Source organism: Xiphophorus couchianus, chromosome 5, assembly GCF_001444195.1.
Source record: "Xiphophorus couchianus chromosome 5, X_couchianus-1.0, whole genome shotgun sequence".
In the NCBI taxonomy this organism is placed as follows: Eukaryota; Metazoa; Chordata; class Actinopteri; order Cyprinodontiformes; family Poeciliidae; genus Xiphophorus; species Xiphophorus couchianus.
In genome coordinates, this window is record NC_040232.1 from 3,776,342 (window position 1) to 3,800,324 (window position 23,983).

Here is a 23,983-nt window from a genome sequence, read left to right on the forward strand (position 1 = left end):
CTTCTCAGTTCCCACAAACAGAGGAGGAGAGACGGCTGGCGAGGTAGACTACGTTCCCTCATTGAGTTTTCCTTGACCGTAAAGAGAGAAGGGGGGGTAAAGTTCTGCCAAACCCCCAAAATTGCAGTCCTGTCACCACTGGCTGCCAACTTTTAACTTTTTAAACTATTAAACAAAGAGGCACATGTGCAGAACAGCACTTAATGCAAAGAACGACAGCTCATATCCAACCCAAACCCATGACATGACCCCCCCTCATAAAAACACATCACATTTACTCTAATTAGTTCTGGTATTTCCAGGGCTTGTTTGCACAAATTGGAAATGTGTGATTGGAATTAAAATACAGCATTGAAAGGGGTTCACCGTATCCCTCTGTCAGCGCTCATACGAAAACAATTTGGTGCAACAGGGAGAAAAAACACAAAGAAGAAGAAAAGAAAGGTAGTAAAACAGACAGACGGAAACAGAAAGAGGAAGAAAAGGGGGAGGGAGGTGCATTCCGCTTGGCCCAAAGTGAGAGGCTCGGTGGGTGTCTGAGGGCTCTTGCTGCCAGTAATTGCTTCCATATAGGATTGGTCCATGGTCACACTCACTCACTCATACATGGAGACAGGGAGCCATGCAATAGTGTTCATACCGGCACAAAACCCAATGCAAACTGATAATTGATTTCCTTTAGAAATCAATTATCAATTATCAGGCCCGAAATCTGGGTGTAACCTTCAGAGCCACATTAAGATGGTTAGAAAGTCGGCCTTCTATCGCATGAAGAACATTTCCAGGATTAGAGGACTGATGTCTCAGCGAGATCTAGGGAAACTCATCCATGGACAGAGGTGGCAGAGTATCCAACAACTGTACTCAAGAATAGTGCTACTTCAATAAAGTAAAAAGTAGCAAGAAATTACTCAAGTAGGAGTAAAAATAAGTATTTGGCAAGTTTTCTACTGAAATACTGAGTAACTGATCAAATTATCAATCACTTAATATTTAAAAATGACATAATCAAGAAGACAAAAATATAAAGTTAAGTCGAAGTTGTTGTTTTTTTAAAGGACCAAAATTACAATAATTAATAAAAATAACAAAATCAGACAAATTTTTTCCAAATCAGTTTCTTTCAATAAGAAACTGATGGGAAACTTTAACAAAAACTGCAGGTGTGTGTGTCTGTATCTGCAGAATGTTTTGATATTCAGTGAGTAGAAAATCTAGAAATTTCCCTAAAGAGTAGAAATACTTCATGATAGAATTACTCATGAAAAAGTAAAAAGTATAGCATAGTAAAAATACTCCCTAAAAGTTACTCAAGTAAATGTAACTAGTTACTACGCGACTCTGTTCATGCATTTTATCTTTAGTCGCATTGATCAAATCAATCCTCCAGCTGCAGCTGATCCAGAGCGCTGCAGCTGGTGGTCTGACTAAAACCAGGAAGGTAGAGCACATCACCCACTTCTACAGTCCTTCCACTGGCTGCGTGGAGCTCAGAGAATAGACTTTAAAATACAGTTCTAGTTTATAAACCACTGAACGGTTTAGCACCACAATACATTAAAGATCCTGTTGCATCAACCTTCCAGAACTCTCAGGTCTTCTGGTTCTGCTCTGCATCCCCAGAACCAAACATGGAGAAGCAGCATTCAGCTTCTGCTCACCACAAATCTGGAACAAACTTTCAGAAAACTATAAAACAGCTGAAACACTGAGTTCCTTTCAATCTAGACTAAATGAAAACAGCTGTTTAAAGTTGATTTATAAACATAATAACTGGAACATCAACCAACATTTTGATGAGTAACGGTGGCACTTGAAAAAACCTAATGCTTACTGTCTTTTATAACGTTTTATTATGTAAAGCACTTTGCTGCTGAAATGTGGAATAAAAAACAAACAAAAAATGCTTTAGCATTAGCGTAACTGATGTTTATAATTAGAATAATGAATAATTTCTGGACTTTAACGCTCTGGCAGGAGTGAAATGAGGCAAAGGTTCACAGGGTCGCCCCTTCATTTAGCAACTTTTAAATGTTTTAACTCGTGAATCCTCTTCCTCACTGTAAAACGATGGACTCCATAAGGTGCTAACAAATAATAGAATGTTATAATGTTCTGTTTATCTGAGTTTTATCTTTGGTATTTTCAAAGACCAGGTGACAGAAATGAAAACGGTTCTGTGTGGAAACCCTCGTGCACAGCAGCTGGGTTTCATTTCTTTTGTCATTAAACTATTTTTCTGAAACGTGGATGTTTCTACATGCGGTTTTCAGTCATGCTTTTTGATGTCTTTATTTTTTTCTACAGTCATGACTTCCTGTACTTTTGCCCTTGATTCAGTGTAATCAGTTGAAATAACAACGTCTTTTCAGGGCAGCTCAGTATTTATGTTTTGGCCATTTGAACACAGTAATAAGTGTACAGATTACTCATACAGTTTGGAAACACTTTGTATTTATTGGACCTGAAGAACACAATAAGACTGTGCTTGCAAAGGGAAATGGGATGAAATTGTCTTATTAATCATATATATATTTTTTGTTGATTTCTGTGATTTTAATGGAGCCAAACTTAAAATTGTATCATATTATCTAATTGTTTTGCTCCAGATTATTTGTATTTTTTGTATCGCAGTGCCACTTACACATTTTACAGTTTATTCAGCTGCAGACTTAAGAAATATTAAGTCTGCAGAAATATTAAGAATATTAAGAAATATCTGAGCTAACATTCATATGCTGTGGTTCTTTTTGAGTAAATCAATGCCATAATGTTTCATAACTGCTTCTGTATTGGTTTATAGTAAAAGTAAATCAATGTGGATCTCAGAAAGTGTGGCATTGGTGAATTTGCCAAACAAAACAAGAAAAAAAAGAGTTTGGATTCTTATTTATTTTTTCAATTTTCAAAGTGAGATTATACTTTTGCAATACCAGATTAATTCATTTTGAGGCTTGTTTGCCCACAAGGGGTGCCAATGATGTGCAAGGAACTTTATACAAATATAAAGCAGCACTTTATATTTGTTGCTTTATACCTTGTGTGTTGGTTAGTAGTATCAGAACTTTAATCTTTAAAGATCTAATAATTTATTAAATGCTAAAATTAAACACTTTTTTCTCATTTTATCATTTTTGAGCAGCATTTTGCAACATAGAGTTCAGTATAAATACAAACTATCATTATGTATGCATCCTGTATATCTGCATTATGACCATGCGTGGCTCTCATCGCATTGTTTCCATCTTTTCCCAGAGACACATGCGCGCCCACAGACAGTCATGATTAATAGAAGTGGGATTTAAAAAGACTGCAACAGTCATCCTCTGCTCCGCTGCCAAAAGAAAACATTCAGCAGTCAACATATGGAGAGACACATGGCTGAGCTACACTGAACCCCCGTATACTAGCCTCCCATGTCATGAAAAAAGTAAATAAATAAAGAGAATCTCTTCACTTTAATGCAGACATGTCACAAATTGGCCAATACTTAAAGACGGAGAAATGCAGAGAGTGATGCTGCACTGACAAAAAAAACAGATGATCCAACTTAAATGTACTGCATTCAATTTGACCTATTGTGCTACTTCCTACGGGTGACACAAAACATGTTCATTACATTTTTTGCATAAAATAGTTTAGTTCTTAGATGATGAGGTTTCTGTCTGCTCAATTTTGTCTGTTTTGAGCTGTTTTAGGGCGTCTTGTCACTTTAAATCACAATAAGCTGCTGCTGGCCACGCCCCCAACTCAACGTTTACACTCAGCTGCAAACAGATGTGCAGTTATACAACTACACATCTTCAAAAAGCAAAAGTGGAGCCTCCTGCACAACAACAAGAACGCAGCAAGTGGTTTCTGGATGGTAAGTCGACAACAAAACAGTTGTCTTTTCTAGCAGCCATTGTACATACAGAGGTAAAACCAGCTGACTGAGTTCCAAACGTGCTGGAGCTCGTTGCTCGGTTGCTAGGTAGCAGGGGGAACTCTGCTGGGGTTGCTAGGCAACGAGCTGGGGCTAACTGGGGTTGCTAGGTGACGGGCAGCGCCTGCTGATTTATGAGGTTTTTGAAACGGCTCATTTTCCAGACACCAAAAAACATCAGCTCATTGGCACAAAAACAGCGGGGTGGATTTTTAAGCACTTGGCTGTTTTAAGAAGTAGTAGAAACCCAACGGGAAGTACAAAGATAACTGGCCACAAGTAATCAAAATAAATTCATCCGAGTACAGTTACGTTTATGAAGTTGTAACTAAAGTAAGTTTGAAAAGGTTAATTCAATTACATGCGACAAATGCACAGAATTATCTTAAGTTGGAGCTCCTTTCTCTTTTTTTCAGAGTGAATCAAACAATTTATAACAGCCATTTGACCAGGTGCATAAACGGCGCCGGCTCACACGGCCTTGAAAACAGCCCACTACATAAAACTGACTCCTAACTTTACTGGGTTCTGGTGGAGTTTAAGCAGCAGATTGACCGTGTGCGAGCGCTCCAGGTTCAAAGCGTTAATGTGAGCGAGACCACTCGAGAACGTTAACATGGCGAGTTGAAAAGGTGTGACAGCCACTAAAACGAATGAGGTTACAGCGCTTACCGCACACACACAGAAAGACACGCACTTCAACGTACAGCCGCGGCTCCCACCTGAGCCGTAACTTTAATGATTGTGGGCCTGTAAGACCGAATCGGCTCGGCTCACAAATCAGAGGCATGTGGGGCTGAAGATTTCCAGCGAACAAGCGCACACACGTACAGTATGTCGGCTGCGCAGGTGTGTGTCTGGAAGCTGGAAAACAGCAGAGGCAGAAGAACTTGACTGCCCTCTCCTGACTTCATTTGTTCTTTTGGGAGTCCCGGATTTCGTTACAGAAAGTGAACGTTAAACACTGCAGAACGCCGGACGTTTGATTGAAAACAACCATCAGTCCTAATATTCCTGCCGGCCGCCACCGGGGTTCTGAACGGGGCTCCTGGGGGCCGCTGCTGCAGATTGGCGCGCGGCGTGCAGATGCACAGGATGTGGGGGCTATAGGGGTGGCTGTCACTGCATCAGATAGGGGAAGTATACAGCAGCCGCGCAGGTAATGATGCCGGGGCCACTGGAGTGCAGGAGAGATTGGTCTGATCACATCACACACTCTTCACACACAAAGCTGCACAAGTTAACAGAAAACAAACTGGGTTTATTTCTTTTGCTCTGTCGCCTTTTCTGACTCCAAAACAGTCAAACATTTTTCCATGATACTTAGAAGCTGCTCATATCTGATTCTTTTTAAACAATGAAAACTTAATTTTATCTTTTCCATTAACAGTTAATGTGCACCGATTGCTTATCATCCAATTGGAATTGCCCAATTATCATGTTGTCAACTGGAGCTACGTTTGAGGGCAGAACTTTACAGACACTCTTCCTAAGCACAATTTTCATATAAATTACAGGATTTTACGTTTTTTGGGGGGGGGGTTGGGTTTTTTTGTCAATCTACACAAGATCCAGGCTCAAAAGCAAACTGACATTCACCTGAAGCTTTTAGTAAGTGGTGCTGAAAGTTAACAAGACCGACGCCCACCAACTCCTCACTGCTGATCACGGCTGAGAGCAACTGATAGTTTCCCTATGGCTGAATAAAAGGATTTGTTAGGCAGCACTCAGTGGGAAAGTAAAAGGAACAATGAGGATCTAAAAAGGAAAAGAATTTGAGTCACTGGAAATATATATATATATATATATATATATATATATACTGTATATATATATAATAAAATATGTGGCTTGATCTGGTCATGTACTCTGAAGATCCCCTCACACTATATTAGCCAATGCAAACTATTGTTGTTCATGTAACTTTGTGTAATTTAACGGTACGATGAAGGAAAATGCTACAAACTTAAAATTTAGAATTCAACAAAAAAAAGTCAGTATTCTGAAATTAAAGTTAATTAAATTAAATTAAATTAGTTAAATTCATTTGGGAAACAAAATTCTGAAAGGTCAGAATTCTGAGAAAAAAAAAAGTCTGAACTCTTTTTCTTTTTTAGTGACCCTAATCCTTTTCTTTAGAGAATAGTAGATTTACACAAGCTAGGAAATTCATTTGGAGACATTGAGGGTCTTGACTGTCTGAAAAGCTCTATAAAAATTTCATGTATTATTTCTGCAGATTCCAATGTCATTACGTCAAACTATACTACAAAATAAAATGTAAGTAAGTACAAAGAAAACGTTGGTCAAGTGGAAGAAACCAATTTCTCTTCACTTTTGGCCCAGCGGTGTTGACCAAAGAAACTCTCTAAAAATTAAAATCTGACAAGCCAAACACCTTCTACAGAAACGTTATAAACAATCATTTAGCTTTTGGGTCTCAGTGACACAAACTGTGACTGAAGGATTAAAAGTTGTGGCTTTCAAAACAAATGCTGCCAGTACTAACTGTACAGCATGGCGGTGGCAGCATTATGCTGTGGTGCAGTTTTGAAACCAGCAAAACTGTATTTTGTTTTTAGTTAAATCTATCAGCTCTGCCTGAATGAGGTATAATATTGACTCAGCTGCAAAAAATGGGCGTTTGAGGTTCAATTTGTCAGGAAACATTAAACAATTTCAGAACCAATACTGAATGTATTTTAATTGATTTCTTGTTCCACACGAGGATTTATTTTTGGATAAAGAGAAAGATGTTGAAGTAGATGAAGGAATAAAGGACATTAACTACTTGCAAACTGCAAATACATCATTGTGAGGCAAATTATTGATTTAGAAGCTGATATCCATCTTAACTAAATGAGTGAAAATGTTTGGCTTCTTCTGGACTCCTTTGAGCAGAAAAGCAAAAGTTACTGGATTGACATTTATATTCTGCTCACTTATCAAAATATTCATGAAAACCATATTTCAAGAAAACAAAATATAAAAATACAACTATTTGAAATAATATGCGGTTTCAAAGCTTCACATAGTGAAGTAGTTGACTATTTTGATCATGTAGAAACAAAACAAAAATCACAGCTTGAACTACTGATAAATAATAAGTAGACCACACAGAGTTTATTAAGAAAAATCCTCAGTTTTTCCATCATGAAAACATAAAGCAGGCATTGAATGTCAGTTTTTCCTCTGATAGCTGTTATTTAGGTGCTCCAGTTGGCAGAACGTTGGGCTGCTTGGCAGCAGTGAGCGACTCTGAGGAAATGTGAGAAGAAATTCCCCTCAAATCTCACATCTAATAGATGTTAAAAGACAAAACAAGAAAGGCTTAATCACAAAATGTAATTTCTTTAGGATAAGACAAACAGGTCACGTGCTGGAGTAAAAAACAAATCATGACACCGCTGGTGTTTCTGCATGGAGTGTTTGGGAAGTTTGTGGTGTGAAAGAAAGAAAAAAGGACATCGGAGCACATTTAATCCAAACAGCGTTTCCTACCTTGGGCCGTTACCGCACAAAGCCAAAACCGCACGGCGCAGGCCTCGCAGTCAGGAGGTCTGCGTTGGGCGCGCTCGCCGCGAGGTCGGCCGGGTCAGTTTCAATTAGGGCGAGAGCGACGAGAAAACAAGCGTGGCTAAACAAAAGAGGCTGGAGCGGGGCAGAGACGGAACCCAAACACGACGTGGATGCAGGACGGCACATCCTGGAAGCGTGGGACGAATGCGGCTACGCGGCCATGCAAGACGCTGCCAAGAGAGGCCAAACAGTGGGATTAGCTGAACACAACACTGACGCGTTGGCCTGCGTCTGCATGAAGGGGAGTGAAGGCGCTGTAAACAGTTTACAGGGGAACACGGGGTTACTGCTCTGGCTGTGTGTTTACACAGAAATACTGTGGCTTTGTGATGGGTCCACTCCTCTCTGATTGAGACAGTATCAACAAAGCCACACACACACACACACACACACACACACACACACACACACACACACACACACACACACAGAGAGAGAGAGAGAGCAGGAGCAGAAGGTGCTGGTTACAATTGGAGAGCTGAATGAGGAGACTGAATTTCACAAACATGTTAAACAAACCAATGCAGTCCAGACATCACTTCATTCCTCCTCTGAGTTTAAGAAAGTTTTTTTATTTCAGTTTTTCAGAATAGTTAAGATAACAACACTAAAGAAATTTATATATATATATATATATATATATATATATATAAATCCAACCAGAGATGTGGTGAAAAATTACTTCTGGGAAACATTTGCAGGTTTTTAGTTGATTTTTTTCCTAAAATTGTGACGAAAATAAAAAATTTCTCACTACAGCCACATCTCTTGTCATTTAGTGTCAGAAAATTTTCAGGTGATTATTTTTTCCGCTCATTTTAAAAACTTTTCCTAAAAGAAAATGTTTTTCTATCATGGAAAAAATCCTTCCAGTTTGCTTCTCCCTCTGATTGGAATCAGCTACAGGGACTGATTCTGTAGCTGGTCTTGTTCATCTGGTTTCTAGTGCAAATATATTTACTTATGAGTTCTGCAGACCCAAAGCCAGAAATGGAGAAACAGCATTCAGCTTCTCCATTTTTATGAACCAGATTTATGAACCACAAATCTGGAACAAACTTCTAGAAAACTGCACAACAGCCTGAACACTGAGTTCCTTTAAATCAAGGCTAAAACCCCACATGTTTAAAGTTGCTTTTGATTGATAATTATTGGAATATTGATGAACATATCTAATGTGTATTGATGATTTTCACTGGACAAACTGTTGACTGCATAATGCGTTTGATGTTCTCATGAGGTAAAGCACTTTGAAGTGCCTTGTCGTTAAAATGTGCAACACAAAAACTCGATTGATTGATCGATAGTAAAGTAAAATCGCACGAATGCCGCTGAAATGCTTCCTCTGCTCTCTCTCTAATGGTGTGCGTCACATCAGCTGCTCGGTGTGGAAGACGTTTCTTGTTCTGGAGAAAGACTCCAACATGTTGGCTAACAGTTTTTGTCTCACGATAAAACAATTATTGTTTCCTGAACGCAGCGAGGCGCAGCTGCAGAGGGAATGGACAGCGCGGCGGTGAGTGTGTGTGTGTGTGTGAGTGACAAAGTGCCTCCCTCTGAGAGAGACTCTGATTGTACAGACTGAGTGGCTGTGTTTGATAATGGTTTCCATTAACCTGGGCTGAGTTGGAGGACCTGTGAGACTCTCCATTCATCCCTCCCGTCTCTCACTCTGTCGCTCTCACACACCACAAGCAGAGGAAACCTGAGAGTGAGAGCGACACGAGAAGAGCAGCTTTTTCACCGCACCGTGCTGAGCAAAAGGGTCAGAACTTCCTCAAGAAAGCTGAATGTACTCCCCAACATTTGGCTCATCCAAAACATTAGCAGTCCTTCTGCGCTTTGGAGACGTGGCCCAGGAATACGTCTTACTTTCTATATTAATAAAGGTTTCAGCCAAGAGAGCAGAGGAGATGGCTGAAGAAATATGGCAGAGTGCTGGGAAGACACAGAGGGGGGAAAATAGCTCTTTCTTTTTTTGAATCTTTACCTGGAGTCTCTTTATTAGAGCAACATGTGGGAGGCACAATGCCCCTCTGCGGTGCTTTGACTAGAACTAGGATGTGGACATGCGCAGCGATGGCTGGAGCAAACGTATGTCATGCAGCAGTGAATAGGAACAGGGGAGCTAGTGGAGCAATTATAGCAGAAAAGCCATTAGGGGCCAGGGGTGACTCTTTTAGATGATCACAGCAGCTGACTAATGGACAGCCATGTTTACTCACTCGTTCACTTCCTAGATTTATCCCTTCCAGCTTTCCAAAAACGACTGGAGAAAAGAAAATCCAGATTTCTGAATGTATTGGGGATAGTCTTAAAGCTGCAGGTGAGTAAATAAAGATGTTTTCTTCCATGCAGCCCAGAAAGTCCAACTTACTACCGACTTTCTAAACAACATGGACTGGATTTCTAGGTGCATCCAATATGTTGAGGGGATCTGTTGGCTTCATCAGACAATATGGATGTTTATACATTACTGGAGTGGACATCATGTGTCACACACGAGCCATTCACTGCAAAAACACAAAATCTGACCAAATAATTTTGGTCTAGTTAGTGCAAATGTCTTACTTTAATCTTACTTCAAGTGTACTAACTCATGTACATTTTCAGTGAGATATCGTACTTTGTTTTAAGTCAATAATTCTTTGATATTGAAGAAAAATTACTAGTTCCACTGCCAGATTATTTCACTTATGGGAAAAATGTCTTGGTATAAGTTAAATCATTTGCCAGTGGAACTAATAATTTTTCATTAATATTAAAGAATTATTGACTTAAAACAAGCTCTGATGTCTTACTGAAAAGTTACTTGTAAGTTAGTTTTGTCTCATTTCAAGTGTACCCAAATATTTGCACTGAAAACTCAGCCAATACTACTTGGTAGGATTTTGTGTTTTTCCAGTGTACCGAGTTGGGGTCAAGAAAATGACACAATCACCCAAAGAACCTGAAAAAGTGAAGCAGTGCTTTGCTGTTAGTGGTCAACATTACGACACCTGGGTAGCAACGTCCATGGGTATCACATTTCACAGTTAAAATAAAGGTTTTGAGAAAAAAAATAGCAAGGAAGAGGGAACTAGGTCAGTTATGTTAGCTTAACTTTGAAAACCTTCATATGTAGACGTGCTGCTCAGGTTGGTGTGTTTCAGTTTGGCTAACACAAAAGCAAGTCGACCCACACAACAACTTTGACGGATCATTAGTAGAGCAATTTGGGGCCGTTGATTAGCTAATCAACGCCCCCCAGTGTTCAGGCAATCACTTATCAATAATCACAAAATAAATACCAAACATAAAACTGTAACAGGCAGAATTTTCTGTTCTTTGTGTTGCATTTGAATATGGATTTTTTTTTGTGTTGATTCCTGATACATTTGAATGTAATTCCTGCTCTGTCGGCTAGTGGAACTGTTGTCAGTCGGTTGCCATGACAACGGGTGTGCGTGGGGAGTAAAGCAGAAGTCACAAAACGCAAAAATAAATAAATACAAGTGGTTTGGAGTTGTTGTTTTTCCTTTGCGGTGGCTCACTGCAGCTGATGTAATTTCTGAAGGTTCAACAAAAAATGAAAAATGGACTAATTTCCTCCTTTGTATGAAGAACGTTACGATATTCCGAACAATCATCAAACACGATGAAATGTTTCAAAGTATTAAACAAGTTATGGCTCTTAAAGTCGCAATTTTGTCAAATTTAAGTAACTGTCCACTATAAAAGAGAAAAAGAAATTTGTTTAGTCATCTCTTGCATCTTGACAAAAAACTGTTTACAGATTTATGTCTAAGGAATGTACATATTTTACATTTTAAAACTCTGAAATTGGATAAGAAATAAAGGTGCTGTGACCATTTTTGTGACACATTCATGCATTTGAACAATGTGTTTTTGTGGCCACGACTCAGTATAGTAATGACGCCTGCAGGTTCGAGTCACTAGCTGTAGCGGCTAGTAGGTGCTACAGGCGCAGTACATACAGGTATCCGGCCCAACGAGACAGCTGGGTTAGTCACAAAATGAATACATTTAATTTTTATTTAGACAAAGTAGTTCATTCTGTTTTTGGAAATCAAAGAATAGAAGAATCCATAATACATTTCCCCTCCAAGCAAGTTTAGTATTAAGGTTCTGCGGTCGGGTTCTGATAATAATCCATCGCAATCTCTCATCAGTTATTTGAGCCACAGGTCTTCCTCTGTTGCAATTATGAGTCTGGAATTATGAGATGGTCCTATATTGACCTGACATGTTGGAAAGAAGGCAGTGAAGCATGCCGCCTCGTCTCCGCCCAGTGCTTTCAGATGAAGATGTGGACACAAGGTTGGTGAGAAGAAGAAGATCAGTGATGCAGAACTGAGAAGACAGTTTAGTTTCAGGAATTATTTAACCCAGCATCAGTGGGATATTAATCAAACCCATGCAAAACATCACTTTCAGTCCACAGCAGCCTTAAAATAGAGTCGTGTGTGAAGAGGAAGATTCACTCTAGATAACAGAGTCCAGAGTTTAAGTCATAGATAATTTTCACACCTGATTGTTCAACTTTTGTCCTTCATTCTTTTGCCACGAGTTATACAATGTGCTAACATGTTTATTTGATAAACCACTGAAGTCCAAAAACTTTAAAAGATCTTGAGGGAAGCAGAAGAACGAAGGTTTAAAAAAAGTGGGAATGATTCAACATTTCTGCATACTGTAAATAATCTAAACGAGGAACAAATGTCTGCTACAATACAGTGAAAAACTATGTACCCCCTTTTACACATCACTTCTAGACAGTCTACCGTTTCTTCCTGAAAAGTTAATTGTAAGTTAGTTTAGTCTTATTTTAAGTGTACCAAGACATTCGCAATAGAAACTAGACCAGAAATACTTTTGTGTTTTTGCAGTGTAGAGGGTTTTCAAGCACAATAATACTTTCTGAATCAGATTCAAGTCCCTGCTTTAACTACGCCACTCTAAAGTGCTTACGGAATTAGAAAACCTCTCGCTAGCAATCAGTCTTGCTGATCTCTGATCCCTTTAATTGGAGAAATGTTCCCTGATTTCAAAACTTTGCCTGAAGTGGTGTTTGTAATTCCTGTCTTCAACTTGGCAGCAGATCCAGCAGGAGGATTCATCCTCCAGATCAACATCAGAGCCTTCATGAGAGGCAAATGTCCAAAACCTCACATGCAATTCAGGTCCATGCGAACCAGGAGGAAGTGAGGCTGTGGGTTCGGACCACAGCAGGAGAATATCGCGCCATTTAAGTTCATTTGTTTAATTAATTTTATTGTTTGTTTATTGTAGCTACTACGACCAAAGTCAGTGGATTTTGGTCACTTTGGTCACGGAGGAGAAAAAGTTACATGCAGCATGATGCCTGATGTGATTGTACATTATAGTCTCTCTGTTAATTAAAATGAAATACTATCGAATATGTTATTATCTTCCTTTTAAAATTGATGGGTAAAAATGTATATTTTTTTTACCCCACGAGTCAAAATGACAGAAAATTAAAAAGTCTAGCACAACCTCTGCTCTAAAGATTCTTAAATAATGGGTATAATTTTAGACATTCTGGTGAAGAGAGGAACCAGAGCTCGATTACTTCATGAGAGTTACTCTCTGATACTCCAAATTACCCAATATCTTACCTGCCAAGTGTTCGTAATTGTAAAAATAGTGGCATTGCACACATAAAAACTTTTTAAAAACCCAGATTAAATTGCTGAGTTTGCGTTAAAACAGAAAAACTGAAGCTTACCTTCAGGGATGTCAGCGTAGAGGAAGAACACATGTAAAAGAGACAAAAAGGAAGAATTTTAGTTTTCACATTTGTGAAACTCATTTTTATTATTAATTTGTTGGGTTAAAACCTTAACAATTTGAGTTTTTTTCTTTAGCTAGCAATGGATACAAAGAAAGACATGCTACATAAAATCATCGCTGAATTGACTTAAAACGTTTATTTAAACACAACCCTAAATGTACTTAAGTACAAATTTAGTACATTGTATTGCTGGATGATGAATTGTCCCATAGATTATTGTGATAAACAATGATATTGTTGTTTTGAGACAATTTTCAAGTAACATAATGATAGTAACGACATAAGAATACAAAAACCCGTTCTCAAAGATCAATAAACTTTAAATGACGATTTAAATATCAAAAATAAAGAAAGAAAACAACAGAAACAACAAATAAAATGAATTATGAAGTCTCTGTAAACAAAATTGTCATTTGAAAAACAAGAGCTAGTTGAGACCAAAACAGCAGACCAAAGACTATCATTCAGTTTTTGATAAAAAAAATGAGAAAAGATAAAAATGACAAAGGAAATTGAAATTAGTTTTAATTTGTGCGATTAATTGATTTATTACTTATTGCGACAGGCCTAGTGCTAGCTGCAGCATAGGAGAGAGCAACGGGGCGGAAGAAGAGGAAGGATGAGCATTGCCACAGGAAGGGTGATTGACAGCGCTAAAACCCGCCCTCCTTGCTCTGATTGGTTGTTTCTAGCACTGGGAGAAGGCAGAAGGCAAACTACATAATAACAGTTTTGACATATACATAAAAAAAATGTTTTATGAAAGTTGCATACTGTAGCTTTAATTTTTAACAGATTTGACCTCGTTTAGAAAAAAAAAGCATCTATCGCTCCACTGTGTGATCACAGGGGGCAAGCGAAGGGTTAAAAACCTGGAGGTGCATATTCAGGAGACAGCCTCAGTTCGGATGAGCTGTGCGGCTGCTCTTGTGGCGGTAATGGGAAAATTGCACTGAGAGGAAGGACACACGCAATTAGAATCTGGCGAGTCGGTCGGTGGCGGGCGGAGGAAGAGGAGGGCGGGTGGAGGAGGAAGAGTGAAGAAACGGGAGAGAGGGACAAGCAGGGAGGACCCAACGGACAAGAAGTGATTTACTTGAAAAGCGGCTTTTTTTGTGACAGCGGCCCAGATGTCAATCAAATTAGCGCCCATTTGCAGCTGATTGGGTCGTGTCATTTGCAATATCCTCTCCCTGCCTCTGATGCAGTGGCACACAGAGGGCTGGGGGGGGAGAGGAAGAAGAAGAAGCCAAGAGGAGAGTCACTTTATTGCAGTCTTTCCCTGTGAATGTCATCTGCCCACTTATTGTGCGCTCCGGTGGGACAGTGAGGAGGAGGAGAGGAGGAAGAGAGGAGATCCTTCATTCGACGGAGTGGCTCACTAGCACATGCAAATAGGGCAGCAGCGTCAGGGGAGAGGCTGGCGCGGGTTTTAATGGAGTTGGGGCAAACTCATTTTACAGCAGAGAGCCACAGAAGAGGAGGATAATAATATAGCCGTGTGTGTGTTTGAGTGTGTGTGTGAGCAGCATGGAGTTTATAAGATACTGAGTCAATTCTTGTTAAAAAAAAAAAAAAAAAAGTGTCCACAGCAACCTGACTTTGAGGGAACGCTGATTAAAGGCACTAAGATGACTAAAACCCCTTCATCCTTCTCTCATTTCACTTCATTTCCAATTGTGCTGAATATAAAAACTTGGCAGGTTGCTTAGATACCCCAAACACAGGAGGAGAACAGAAAAAAGGTGTCCTGATTGATGCTGTTTGATTCAATTTCCAGCCTGTGGAGACATTTCAGGGCCCCGGGGGCCGGTGCGTCTTCACAGGGGGGAACACGGCGGGTACAGAGTCAGGGAGGGGGGCGCGCTAATTTGAGATGCGCCTTTCAACAATGAAAGCTGCTGATGTTCAACATACACTCCCAAACCTCTTCTAAAGGACACGTCTAATTGGCTTGAAAGGGAAGACGAAGCGGGAGGGTAACGCTTGTCTCTAACGTTTGCCCCAAACACACGGGAAACACGACGGCGTCTGAGGTTTTCTAGAAACAAAAGCCTTTTGATCACATTTCAGATTTTTTTATGCGCCTCACATATACAGGTCTGTTGAAGAGAAGCACAAACCAAGTTGGTTTTTACGGCTATAAACAATAACATTTTTAAATTATCTTTGGTTTTCAGGTCATCAAATTGTCCTAATCAAAGGTTTTTCATGTGTCCTGGATGCACTTTTAAAGTCTATGTCTGGACTTTGGCTGATTGCATTGAGAAGAAAACACTTCAGAAAATGACAAAACTGGACAAGAGTGGGACAAAGATGAGGCATCACACTGGAAAAACTAAATCTTACCAAGTACTACTGGACTAGTTTCTAATGCAAATATCTTAGTGTGCTTGAAATGCCACAAAATTAACTCACAGCTTTTCAATACGACAAATGAGCTTCAGTACGACAGTTTGCACTTTCAGCTTTATTTGTCACACACAGTAGAAAGAAAGGAAAACACTGAATGTATTTATATTCACATGATCAATATCAATAGATATTACAGCTGATAGAATTTTCAATATTCAAAACGTAGATTATTGACTGACCTCTGATCCAAAACTGCACAGCATTCTGGGAGAGGTAGGCAGAGAAAAGGTTTTAGCCGCTCAACTTCTCACAGCTAGCTAAGCTCAGTAACTAACTCACTCACTCTTTCGTTACCTGGCAACTCACTAATTCTTTGGTTACCGAGCAACAACCTGCTGAGTAACCTTCAAAGTTTGTTTCACCACCTTTCCTCACAAAAAAGTGAAAACTGAATAAAATGGGGGGGTGGGGGAATCCCTCCACTTGGTAGCATTTAATATGTTTAAAACAAAAAACGAATCGATAATTATAGATAGACTGATTTGAAAAGCTTATATCGTGATATGTTTTTCAGCCGTATTGTCCAGTCTTCACTGAAGGCCTGGAAAACCACTGATCAAGAAAAATTTAAACGTTTTCACAGAAGTTTGGCTGTAAAAGGCAGAAGATTTCTAAACGGAGCTGATCTCAAGACACCCAGCTGCTCTTTGACAACTAAGCACTATATATGGAAATTAAACTAAGGTGCGTTTTATTGCATGTAGCCACAACTACAGTTAACATAAGACGGCCAGGGCTTGATGAACAGCGGGAAAAGGCGCCATACAGGTGCCATTCAGTTGTCAGGTCCCAGGGAGAAACTAAAAATGCAGACGAAGGCTTGCGAAGAAGCTCAATCTCTCTCTCTCTCTCTCTCTCACACACACACCACGCAGATGGTGGGTGGAGATTTGGGCCTGTCACTGCACCATCAGTGACTCCTTACGTTTAATGCCGGTCCTGTCACAACAAGACAGGAGGGGAATGAAGTGGATCACCTACAGGCACCACACCTCGCCTGGTCTCTCTTTCCCACTGATCTGACTGAGCGCAGACGAGACAATGACACCGTTCAGCTCGCATCCAACCATCAAACACGCGCAGGAGCTGAAGAACCGCGAGGACAGCCTTCTGTTGTCACGCAGGAGGGTTCTGCAGACCAGAAGAAATGGTAGACACCCAGACGGAGGGAGCGGTAATCACTGTCTGCGTGTAAATTACCTGAGTTGATTTCAGTCCAATCTGTCTCAGTGTCTCTGGAGGGAGGAGTCGTGTGTGCGTGGGGGTGACATTTACCAGAATCCACAGTCTCCCTGGCCTATTCCCAGTTGGTAGAGACAATCCTTCAAGCAACACCAAGAGAGATACAATCGCCCAGAGAAACGCACCTCCTTCCTTCCTAAACGATGACCGCATAGCCTTCCAATCTCTTCTAGATCGTCAGCCCCCAAATTTCCTTAATGGGCTATTAGAAAGGAACCCATGTGCTTTTAGTTTGTGCCTTTGATTGTTGGTTTGACTCAACAATGCCAAAGAGAGAAAAAGAAGGGAAACATGAAGGAGTAAAAGGAGAAAGTTAATGTCAGGATGTGCCCCATAATGACTAGTATAAGCTCTAGTGGGAGCTTCCTCTCGCGCCAGTTCCAGAGAGGGTAGCTTGATTGGGGATAATTGGCTAGCCTTCACTAGCGGTTAGCATCCAGGCGTGGAGAGAAAGGGAGGGCACACAGACTTATCTCACACACACGCCAACAGACACTCGGTTTTATTCACACATGCACAAACAGTATATAGACATTTTCAACTTGAAGTTCATTTGCAGAGACACAGAGAAAAGAGAGCAGGTTAGTGCAGAGAGGTAATGTCCAGAAATTAGCCAAAGTGCTGCTGTACCAGCTTGGGTACAACTGCAAGTGTCATTTTTACAGCAAGAACCACCCAACATCTGTCGGTGCTGCTGCGTTCCACAGAAAACGGTTTGGGATGTGATTAATTCAAGCTACAGCCCCTTACCACTGTGCTGTTGCACACAAACTGATCACATTAGGGATGTTTTGCATGCTGAGCGCAGCAAACATTTAATAGGTGTGCAAAGTTGCATTTCTCCCAAGCCCTCAAGCTTCTATTAATCAAAGTCTAAAAGCAAAAGCTACCAGCGGGTCCAAGATGGGAAGAGACGCTCGTAAAACAACACACACTCCCCCAAGCTCAAAGTCCACACACACACACACACCCCTACACACACACACACACACTTTCCTTTTCAAAGAGATAGCTGTGGAGAGCCACCCACTCCCTCGCTCCTCTGTTGTGCCAGCTGCAGTCCCTTAGAGCTTTACTGCCCTCCAGCTCCAGTGACTGGAGGAACCACATGTTGACAACCAGCGAAACACAGAAGTTCATATTCAAAGCAGCGTCTGCTCAGCAGGGCAGAAGTGCGAGGTGCCACAGGGCGGTGTATCGGTTTACTGAAAACTCTGGGGAGCAATTCAATGAAAACAGAAGGTGTAAAGTTATTGTTTTGGTTTGAAGGTTCATGCTTGTAAACTGAGGGATAAGATCAGAGAAACCATTGACTAAATTATAACCATACAGGCTGATAGAAGCTAAAGAGGCGGGTATTTATCGTATCGTTTATCATTTATACATTTCTTATGATAATATTGATTTATCGTTTGCTCAAACAAACGTCAATAAAATTGAAAACTTGATTAAATGCAGATTTGCAGCTCTTGGAATGTTTTTCAAGAGCACTATTTGTGTTTGCTGTGACACACTGCTGCAATAATATATGTTAGCTAAAAAAAAGTAATAAGTATTTTCATAAACTTAACTTAAAAGTTAAATCGCAACAACACATTGAAGAAATAAGAAATGGATATACAAACAAATACAACTAATCTAATAACAAAAGCATTTTAGCAAGGTCAGCAAAATGTATTAATTAATCATATGTTGCACAACAAACATCCAGTCTTTCATTACAATTACATTCAACACTGTGCTAGCATCGACCGAAAATAAGCCCAGGCATCATAGGAACTTTACTAACGATGCCACAAGCATGATGTCAAAAGCAGCCAAAAACAAATAAATGGAAAATGGAAGTTTAGCCGAATTGTTAAGGACCCATAAAAGAGTAACCGAAAAAAATCGTATTCCTATTTCAGAATGCTGTACAGTTTTATAGGCATACTTATCAAAAATAACATAATTCCACTATGGAGTTCTGTACCGCGAACGTTGTAGCGGTATAACAGACAAAAAACTAATCCTAACGGTAAAATTAACAACCCTCCACAAAAGGATCCAAACAACCTGAATATCAAGCAACTCACCGCTGAATTTGGTAACGCCATATCAACTTTTCATCAAGTTTTGAGTAAAATCCAGACAGGTCCGCTCAAGCCATGCAGAGCCAGTACTTTTGTAACAGCGCCCCCAGTGGCTGGATGAATGGACGCGTTATAGGCCGGTGAAGTGGGTTATTATCCATCCATCCATTTTCTGCACACCCTTGTCCCTAGTGGGGTCGGGAGGAGTGGGTTATTATCCGCAGTTACTTTTTCTTTTTTTTTTGTTGTTACAATCCCCTGAAGTACGGAAGCCCAGAGCAGACATTTTCCACATATACTTGGTTTTCTTGAGAGAACGAGTTAATCTCGATAAAGCAAACTTTGTTTTCTCAAGATCGCAAGATGACAGATGTTAATGATAGTGTTAAACTATCAATAACAAATCCATCCTTCATGTGGATTTGTTATTTTGAGAAAACCATCTGGAAATGAACTCCTTATCTCAAGAGAAGCATCTGGAAAAAGTATATGTGGAAATTAACTCATTATTTCTAGAAAACCATCTGGAAATTAACTCGTTATCTTGAAAGAAACCACTGGGAAACAGTATATCCAGTGTTGTTTCTGTACTGCAGATCTCTGGCGCCCCCCACTCTTTGAGAAAGCCATGCTGGAGGTTTGTTGCCATTTAAAAGGAGAGTTTCCTCTCCACCATCGCCACATACCTGCTCTTGAGGGTAAGTTGCATTACAGTAAAGTTTCTAATTAGTCATTTATTCCTTACTAAATATATATTTATGGATTTACTTCTTGGAAGATGTACAGAAACATGACCAAAAGTTCAACGGAACCTATCAATGAATTAGTCAGAACTTTTTTCTCCTCAATCTGACTAAGAATTTCTCGAACATGAAGTCAGTTTTAAGAAACACGTTACACATACGAGTCCTCTGACAAAGAGGGAAGTTGGCTGTTGTTCCATCTTTGTCGCCGCACGACATTGTCCACAAAGCTGCTGTAATAACATGCATCCTTTCTGCTGTAATCAGCGGGAGTTCACACACAGCTTCCTCTGACCTGAAAGACACACACACCCAAAGGCACACACATGCCCACACACACACACACACAGATTGGATGCCCTAACAAATTAAAGAAGCGTTTGCAGCCACACCTCTCACTTCAAGAGCTTGTGAGGAGGTGGACGCCATGCGAGGGTGGAGACGAGCGGGGACTCAGGGCCGGCTTTGAATGGCAGGAAATCCCTGAGATGTTTTCTGTTCTCCTCACCACAACCTAACGTCCCGCTGGACCCGGTGGAGGAGGGAAACAACTGGATCTGTCACACGCTCACACTGCTGCTTCTCTCCCTCTTTCTCTCTGTCTATCCGTCTGTCTTTCTCTCTGTTTTTCTATCTTTCTTCCTTTATCTTACTTTGTCCTTCCTTTCTTTCTGAATATCTATCTGTCTTTATTTCCTTCTTTCTTTCTTCTTCTTCCTTTGTTCTTTGCTTTCTTCCTCCATTCTTTCTTTCTTAATATTGTAATAAATTGAATGTACAATGAATACATTGTGCATCTTTCTTCTTTTCCTTCCTTCCGTCTGATATTGTAATAATTGCATTTTTTACATTAGTAAAACAGCCACACTTTTATTTGACATGTTTGTTTCTTCCAAATGTAAAATTCTATTTTGTCTACGAAGAAAATTAATATATTTCACATCTTTCTTGCTTACAATTTTTCTCTCTTTATTCTTTTCTTTCCACTTTCCCTGACACACAAACATACATAAACATGTCGAACACAAGCCCTGTTTCTGCAGGCAGATGTCCTGGGAGAGGGAGGCCAACGTGCCCTTTCACTTAAAACAGAACATACACACACACGCCCCTACACACACACACACACAGAGTGCAGTGTCAGTGGGCAGGGGAGTGTCCCTGTGCAGGAATGCGGAGGAATGATAAGTTGTGGAGGTGTCGGGGGAGAGACTCGGGCTGTTACAGCCAGACACCTAAAAACACTCCACCCAGCCTCCAGCTGCTCTCCTCCTTTTCACTTCTGTACTTCCTTTAATGTTTTTGCTCGTCTTTCTGTGCGTTACCTCCACCTTCGCCTCAGTTCCTGGCACTGATGGTTCAGCGATTTGTCTACTTTCACCTTCTCCCCTAAAGATCATTTCCATTTTTTTCTGTCTTTCCTTGTTTGTTTCTGCTTCTCTACAAAAATGTCTTGGATCATATTCAAGTAAAACACTTGCCAGATGCTTCAGATACGAGACTCTATGACTAAAACTAATGATTCCTTTCTGCAAAAAAACCCCTAAAATTGACTTTTTGCCAGTAATTACAATTTTGTAGTTTCATGTGTAGGATAAAGGCATTAGGAGATAAGTGATGATTTTTCTAGTAGAGGTGAAATCTATCTATCTAGTCAAAAGTTGTGTTTCCACTGACTATATAATTCCACAAACTGGAATTACAAAAATAAATTTGCTTAATGGAAACACACCAATTTAGAAACACTCACGTTTTTTGATGAAAAGTTTCTATGAGGGGATTTTTTGGCTGTATCAGAGCTGCTGTTGAAACACTTTTCCCCATCATACGAATCACATGATCAACAACCAGAAGTTATAACTGGAGAAAAAGATGAAGAAGAAGAAGACAGGAAGTAGCTCGAGGATGATGGCACAGCGTGATTATTGCGTGGAAACAAACTTTTTCATATGTAATCGCGTTTCTTATTTAATGGATAAAACAAAATTCAAAAATTGTGTTATGCCAACATTAGCAGATTATTGAGAAAGTTTTGCATACATTTATAATGGAAACACAGCAAATGTCAGCAAGACGTCTAAACAGCATTGAGGAAAATATTAAAGTTGCTCAAGTCGCAGCATTTTAAGGAGAGAAAACAAATTGTGACATAAAGGACGGTGGGGAAAAATAGGTTTACAACTGCTAATCTGTTGCTAAAGTAAAGATATGTTTCACATTTTCAAGGAATCTGAACTACATTTCTCTGGGTCAAATTTTAAAGAACTTTGGCTGATTAAAGCTGAATTGGATAATTGTACCACTTCAAGCACAGTTTTACATTTGTAACAAAAAGAAAATTAGCAATGCTTTTCGTCATCAAATCCTTATGGAGTAAAAATCGTAATACAGTGTAACACAGTGTAAGAAATACAGTGACTTATTGTGCACTGATCACAGATTTTTTTTTATAAATGAATGATTCATAAAAGGTTTATTTGAGACAAAACGTTTAAAGATAAACCAATCAAATAAAAAGCGTGGGGGTCCACAACAGCCAGGAAATAGCTTAAAACGCTTAGAGCTGCCTAATTTCACAGTTCAAACACCAAATGTACCTCAATATGAACAATCTTTCTCTCTTCTTAAGGGTAATTAAAAAGCTAGTGTTGCTACATACAGCTTTGATCATAAACATTAACAAAAAGAAAAATTTTTACAATAGGTTTGTCCAAACCTTTTCATGCATGTTGTATTTAGTTCGGATCCCATTTTATTAATTAAAAATCTATCACTCTATCTTTATTCATCACTCATTCGTGATCTCCAGGTCACAGTGACATCCTGCAGCCAAAGTCATGCAGGAACATCAAGAACTGTGGCACGTAATGATTAAATGTTCTGGATCTGCAGAACATAAACGGCCTCAGATATGCACAAACTCGACAAAATCAAAAAAAGCGGACCACTTCGGTCTTCCCCTACATGGGGGAAGTAATAACGGATTCCTCTTTAAACCATTAACAGTTTATCAGGCCACACAGGCTGCTGCCATCTGCACAATGGGAGATGGAGAACTTACGACGCTGCTGGTTAATGTTAAGTAATTTTAAACTTTTGTGTGGCACCTGCAGAACTGACATGAAAACATCTGAGCTCCAGTTTACCTCTTCACACTCAGGTGCATGTCACCTTAACAATCAGCCCAACAAAACCAGAGCTGAGATTTAAGAGCTTGTTATTCTTTGATTGTTTGTGAGTTTAAATTTACAATAGAAAGCTCCTCAATGTACTGATAAAGGTTTTTTTTGTTGGTTTTCTTTTTTAGCATTTATTCAGATTTTTGTGTTGTTCTCTTATGCCTTTTTTAAGTGTTGGATGCTGAAAGCAGAAGGCAGCAGCATGGAGGGTGACTCATGCCAATAAAAATTGGTGAATAAAAACAGATGTTTAAACTTTCCCCTGCAATTAAGGTTAATTGCTGAGATTTCAGGTCAGTGTTAAAAAAAAACTGGGGTTGCCATGTTTTATTTGTTTATTTTGCTTATTTAAGGATACCCATTAGTCTCTACCATAGCAGAGACTATTCTGCCTGGGGTCCACACCACAAACATTACAATAAAATCATGCTTTTACCAACAATACAAGAAAGACATCAAAAGACACAAACTAAAGATTTCATTTGTGAAAACACAAAAATACAAATCAACCGCCTTAATAATTTTAGCATAACTTCAAACCTGGTGTAAGAAATCAACATTTTCACTCATTTTATGCATGTGTGTACACATATATATATATTTCACTTTTTTACGCCAGAAGAATATTATAATATGATGTAAAGCTCAAAAAGTTTATTTTACGTAATGCTGCCCCTTTAAAACTGTCACTATGTTGTCATTGTATAACATGAGACAGATAATCTGTAAAATAATTTAGCTCCTCTTCCTTCTCCCAGTGCTAATGGCAAAGAACAGTTCTCCCCTGTGATTCCCCCACTCAGCTCCTACAGACTAGCCTGAAGCAATTAGCAAACACCTGGTGGAACTGCGTATCATCAGCTGAGCTCGTTAGAGGAGCTACTTGTCAGTGCAGCACCGGTAAAAACCTTAAAGGGTTAATAGAGGAGCCATGTTGTGATGACCAAATTAAAAGGTGTTAAATTCCAAAGTCAGATTTGTTTAAAGTCATTTTTGATATACCGCATTTTTAT

The 23,983-nt window shown here is 39.6% G+C and overlaps 1 protein-coding gene across 4 annotated transcripts in view; it reads right to left on the reverse strand.

The window, feature by feature from the left end:
• The window catches only part of bnc2 (basonuclin zinc finger protein 2), a 221,528-nt gene that overhangs the window by 155,977 nt on the left and 41,568 nt on the right, over nt 1–23,983 (reverse strand). The window contains exon 1 of one of the 4 annotated variants that reach the window (XM_028016673.1): nt 19,052–19,247. The exons of 1 other annotated variant lie outside the window; for it this stretch is intronic. In XM_028016673.1, the coding sequence (XP_027872474.1) occupies nt 19,052–19,072 (21 nt within the window). In that variant the 5' untranslated portion in view covers nt 19,073–19,247. Of the gene's footprint in view, nt 1–19,051; nt 19,251–23,983 lie in introns of those variants that run through there. 2 more of the 4 variants (XM_028016676.1, XM_028016677.1) reach the window with 2 other exon arrangements.